The sequence below is a fragment of the Hipposideros armiger genome, unplaced genomic scaffold, assembly GCF_001890085.2.
Source record: "Hipposideros armiger isolate ML-2016 unplaced genomic scaffold, ASM189008v1 scaffold_97, whole genome shotgun sequence".
NCBI classification, from domain to species: Eukaryota; Metazoa; Chordata; class Mammalia; order Chiroptera; family Hipposideridae; genus Hipposideros; species Hipposideros armiger.
This window is the reverse complement of record NW_017731447.1, coordinates 2,618,868-2,624,449: the sequence shown is the minus strand read 5'-3', so window position 1 is coordinate 2,624,449 and position 5,582 is coordinate 2,618,868. Positions and strand designations below refer to the sequence as shown.

At 50.8% G+C, this 5,582-nt stretch overlaps 1 protein-coding gene across 1 annotated transcript in view; it reads left to right on the top strand.

The window, feature by feature from the left end:
* The window catches only part of NRF1 (nuclear respiratory factor 1), a 126,516-nt gene extending 120,966 nt beyond the window's left edge, over window positions 1-5,550 (top strand). Inside the window, exon 11 of the mRNA XM_019646089.1 lies at window positions 4,422-5,550. Within this exon, the coding sequence (XP_019501634.1) occupies window positions 4,422-4,585 (164 nt within the window). The 3' untranslated portion in view covers window positions 4,586-5,550. The remainder of the gene's footprint in view (window positions 1-4,421) is intronic.
* Window positions 5,551-5,582: the final 32 nt, after the last annotated feature.

Genomic DNA, 5,582 nt, shown 5'->3' with positions numbered 1-5,582 from the left:
GGAGGGAGAAAAACAACCTTCAAAGACCAGAGCACACCAGTGGGAGCAATTTTCTCCTTTCCTGTAACTTTCTGAAGCTTAACAGAGAGGAGACTGGAGCCGACAGTGGCACCTGGCTCAGGAAGGTCGGCCATCACAACGGGGGCATTAGAAGAGAAAAGGACGGAGGGTGTTCAGTGCGCTCCTGGATCAGGCCTTTTCAGAAGGGACCCTGAATCAGGCCCCGCCCAGCTTCCTCCTCACGGGTGTTGATTGGTCAGGGCGTTCTCTGGAACTTAATTAAATTCTGTGATTTCTCAGCTGCAAGCCTTGAGTCTCCAGTGGCTAAATTCACCTGACTTTTCGACAGGCCAAATCTCGCTCCTTGAGTACAGGGACAACTCTTCCTCCCTCCTCCCGGCCCCTCCCCCCTCGTGTGCGATAGTGTATTTAATGTGGTTTTTTTTTTTATGAGACATTAAAAGAGAACTCACGTCTTGCTCAGCCTTTGAGAAAAGTTTCAGATTCTTGTATTTGCTTGTTTTATATAAAATTATCCAATGTTCTTTGTATGTTTTTTCTGTACGTAATGGGGGGAGGGACGGGAAATTTACATATAAACAGCCCTAGTTCTACAATTTGTTATTTTTTTAATTATTATTTTTTATCGTCATTGTGAAGCTGTCCAGGGACTTTAAATTTAAAGCCCGTGTTCCTTTGTGGTGAAATAACCTCCTAATAGTTTGAGAAGTTGCCAAGACGAAGACGAAAAGCAAAACCCAAGTAGCAGAGCATGGATTCTGTGTTGTTTTCCATTCTGTCTATTACTGCCTCATTCAATAAATAGTGAAAACTGTGGCAACAGCAAGTGGAACTGTTCATCTCTGTAGGAGCACCTGGCCTCTAGGAACTCTCTCTTGGGGTGACTTGTTCAGCTTTGTGAAAGGTACTTGTACTCGAGCTCAGTGGTCTTGGAACTGTGCCCCTTGTCATTGTGGGGCTCCGTCAGGAGAGTGCTAGGACAGGGTCGGGGTCTCCTGCCCGTCACACATGGAATCGGTTTTAGAAAATGCTGACGGGAAGGGGGTACGGGTGATTCGAGTTTGAAGAACCCTGAAGATAATTTGCAAGCCTCTGTCCTAGGGTCCTTCTTGTCGTGGCTCATTGCGTTCCCCATTAGAAGTCGGGTGGGTGATGGCGCCTTGCATCTGGGCTCTCCCCACGTGAGTGTACAATAGTACGCTGGGTTATCCTCGAAGCAGAGGCCCCAAGCCATTCGTTGTTTCCTTAAGTCCTTACTCCTTGGGCTCTCTCCCAGCGCACTGCTTTAACGTGGCAACGCCACCTTTCCAGCTGTACCTGCTGCCACATCCCCAGCTTCAGGCCCTTCCTGACCATCACCCCCGCCCCCACCCCCCAGTGGTTTTGCACTGCCATGCTTGTGCCCACTCTGCCTCGGCCTGGACTGGTGCCTTCTTGCCCCCTCCACCATCCCTTTTTTTCTGTTGTTGGATGTTTGGGTCAGTTTTTAGGGGATGATAGTTAGAATAGTTTCACAGGGAAGGCCAGAGATGTTTTCCTTGATGACAGTGGCTCAGTAAAGCCAGTGCCACCTCTCTCCCTTCTTGCACAAATGGCACACTGTCATCTATTGTCACCAAGACGATGGACCAGAGAACAAGGATTGACTACAGCCAAGCCAACCAAACCCCACTGCCGTTGGCCACCCGGGGAACAGCTGGGTTATCTAGAGTACCTCCTCATGGGGGCGGCGTCCCTCCCGACGTGCCTTACCACACAACAGTACATTCTGTTGGCCTGGCAAGACCCCGATGGGGTCTCTTTGGTGGGGCGGATGGAGACCTTTGCTTCCATTACTGCGCAAGTCACCTACTGGAGCTGCTACCTCAGCTGCCTGCAGGGACCAGGTAGGTAAAATCAGTGAGTGACACAGAAGTGATTCAGATGTGAGAAGAAAGGGAGTAGTGGCGACGGGCAGAGTGGGGAGCATCTGTCTCCTGAGGGCTAGCAGATTGTCACCGTGTAGGAGGAGTGATGGGCCCTGGAGCCCCATCTTCAGAATTTCCCAGAGAAGCTGAGGAGTCCAGACTTGTGTATGAATCTCCTGATTTCAACAACACATCAAAAACCCTTGACATATTCTGCAGACAAACTGAAACCTCCCTGTAGAGCTGGCCCGTGGATCAGGATTGACTTCACGAATGCCTGCCACGTGCCAGGTGAATAAAGCATGGCGGTTGCCCATGAGAAACGAGGAGAGATGCATAGGAACAGACCGCTGCAGCCCAGCATGTTGAGGTGCCACCTGGACCAAGTGCTATAGCAGAACGAGTTACATTATTTCATTTTATCTCCGTAAGGGTCCCGTGTGTTCAGCAGTTTATCATCCAGGCTGCAGACCAGGATCTGGTGTTCACAGAAACCAAGACACTGGGCTAGGGATGCTCGGCTTTACATCCTACATCTGAGGTCTACTGGCGAGGCAGGTGTCCACTGGAATTACCCAGACTCAGTGAGCAAGCCGAGGAGAACCAGAGGGCAGGGAAGAGGAAGGCGGCTCGCCCTGGAAGAAGGGCTCAGGCTGCCAGTGCCCTGGGCCTCAGACCGAAGCAAGGCTGCTTTCCAGCCGTTTCTCACGTGGAAGAGGGCCCACTCCCCCTGCGTTCACCTGCCTCCCTATCTGCAGCCATTGCCTCTCCCTCCTCAGTAATGCCCCCGAAGTCTGGCTGAGTTGTACCAGGCCCATGGTTGGGATCCTTTGGTGTCAGCACCAAAACTCATCAGGGAGGACACTGAAGCTTAATTATTTGGAGCAGAGGCTACATGGGTGAGGAAGAGCCCCCATTTCTCCTTCACCTCCATCTCAGTGGGCTGTGAGCTGTCCAGATCATCAGCTCAAGCCAGGCTGGGGCCTCAGCACAGCTGATGCTCAGATGCCAGCGTCAACGGCACCCATCAATGCACTCCCACCTGGCCTCTGCTGTTTGTTCTAGGTTGGCAGCTCTTGGAGAAGATCCACTCAGGATGGTGGAGGCAGCACAGAGGAAGAAGGTGCTCAGAGGGGGAGGTAGGACTTACGGACTGGACTCTGAAACAGCTGGAGAGCGTCGGTTTTCTCCACCTACCATGCCATCCCCGGTGCTGCTGGGCCCGAGTGAGTCCCCAGCCCACTCTGAATTTCAGTTTCTCCCTCCTGAAAACCGCTGGGCTATTAGCAAACATTTGTCAAGCGCTGGTGTCTTGGAGTGTATTTCTGCAGAGTTGGGGACACGGCAGGTGTAGGAACAGGGCTAATATTCATCAACAGAGGGTGAACCAAGGTGCCCGAGAGCCTGGGACTTAACCGGAGCCACCTTGGAAAGCAACAACAGGTCTGCACCCCAGCCCTGTCCAGAGGCTTTCCTAGTTGATGTACTGTTTGGGAGAAAAACCTAGAAACTATTCCCCGATATTGAATGCACTTGTAAATAAAATTGCTGATGCAACTTAAATCAACCGGGTCTCAACTCACATTTCTTCTGAATTCATCTACCCTTTAAGAAACTATAGTTATAACTACCAATTACTAAAGGGCTGCTCTGCACAGGACACTGTGCCAAATGCTTTATTTACTCCTTTATTTCTAGTCCTTGCCACAGCCCTGTGGAGGTTAGATTCCATTCTGTAGGTGTGGGAACCAAGACTCACAACTTCCCCAGGTAAATGCAGACTTGTAAGTGGAGGGCTGGGGTCAAACTCTGATGTGTCTGTCTCTAGCAGCTCTGCTGTCTGTGCCAAGCAGCGGGGGCCAGGCGATGGAAAACAGGCTGCACGTCTGGATTCTTGTTTTTATTTTATTATTATTATTATTATTTTTAAGATTTTATTGGGGAATTGGGGGAGGGGAACAGACAAGTTGCTGTCCTTTTGTTCTTCAGTCTAGTTGTGGAGGACGTCGCTTCACTGGCCNGGAAAGGGACATTGGCCAGAAGACAGAATAGAACTCAGAGACTGACGTTTTTTTCAAGCTGAGAGAACTTGAACATAGGGAGCAAGAGGGTTGAAGACGTCAGGGTGGCAGAATATCAAAGAACAGTAAGGGTGGCCTTTCCTGCAGAGGAAGGCGGCATCAGAGGGATGGGCTTGGGGGGTGAGGGGCTGTGCTTCCTCCAGCTGGCGGCAGGCAGGGCCGTCTCTTGGCAGGATGGGGAGGCCCTGCTCTGAGGCGTGTTTCCACAATTTCTCCTAACTTTCCTTTCCTGGTGTTCTGTTTTAAAGAGTTAAAATGGGGTGGGAAAAGGGACGTGTTTGTGGCTGGACGGTAGGGATGTGATCCCCTGAGGCTGCAGTGATCCTGAAGGACTGGAGCTGGCTGCCCTGTCCAGCCGGCACCCGGGAAGCTCGGCCCTGTCCCCGCCAACGTCTCCTCTTTGTCTCCCCAGGACTGGTCCAGATCCCTGTGAGCATGTACCAGACTGTGGTGACCAGCCTCGCCCAGGGCAACGGGCCGGTGCAGGTGGCTATGGCCCCCGTGACCACCCGGATATCAGACAGCACGGTCACTATGGACGGCCAAGCCGTGGAAGTGGTGACGTTGGAACAGTGACACGCAGCCATGTCATGGCGTCATTTTCTAGTCTACTTCAAAATTTTTTACGCGTTTGCAGAGGTGCAATCAAATGGAATTAAGTCTCTCGACTTTGGAAGAAAAGTGTTGTTAACCCTTTTTCTAAAAAGGAAGAAAGGCAGCGGATTTTGGAACTGCATTTTTTTTAAGCACCACTCTTGATTTTCTGGGATTGGTGGAGTAAGATACTGCGTTGTCAGTTTCACTGTCCCAAAAAGCCAAATTGTGGCAGGACTTCTTTCTGCGAAAACATGTATGTATACTTATGTGTGTGTATGTGTGAGTGTGAATATATGTATATGTGTACATATGGATATACACATTTACATATATATATATATAAAGTATATATGTATATATATATGAAACCCGCATGGAATTATCTGTATGAAATCAAGGTGCGCTGTGGAAAAAATATTCACCCAGTTTAGTGGGTGTAGGGTACGTGGCCAGACACAGTCACCCGATTTTTTTTCATACCAGGGTCATGCGTTGAGCTACTGACAAACTCAGGTGGAGGTGACCATGGCCTTCACCAAAGCTGCCTCCCAGTGGCCACCCATAACTCTCCCTGCTGGACTGACCCGAGGAAGGAGATCCCAGAGCAGGGCGGGTCCAGAAATTGTGCTTGCAAGGTCCAGGGGCCTCGTGGTCTGGCAGCTGAGGTTGTCCTCGGGCTGGCCCAGTTGCTGACCTTGTCACAAGCAGGTGAATGTCCTTAAAGCCTCCCAGGCGGGAACAAGAGGGTTTTCCTTAGCCTCCCATCTCCTCCCCTTCCCAGGAAACCTTCGTGATCTCATGACTCTGAAATTGTTGCTTTGGCTTTAAGGTCAGTCCTGAATTGGTCATGTATATGAACTGAAGGTAACAGAAGTATTAAGGGTTTGAGGAGTACGTGTGCGTGCGCGTTGCGTGTGCTTGTGGAGTGGGGGGGAGAATGGGAGGGGGGAGGGGGAGGGGTTGGAAGGGGAAAGGA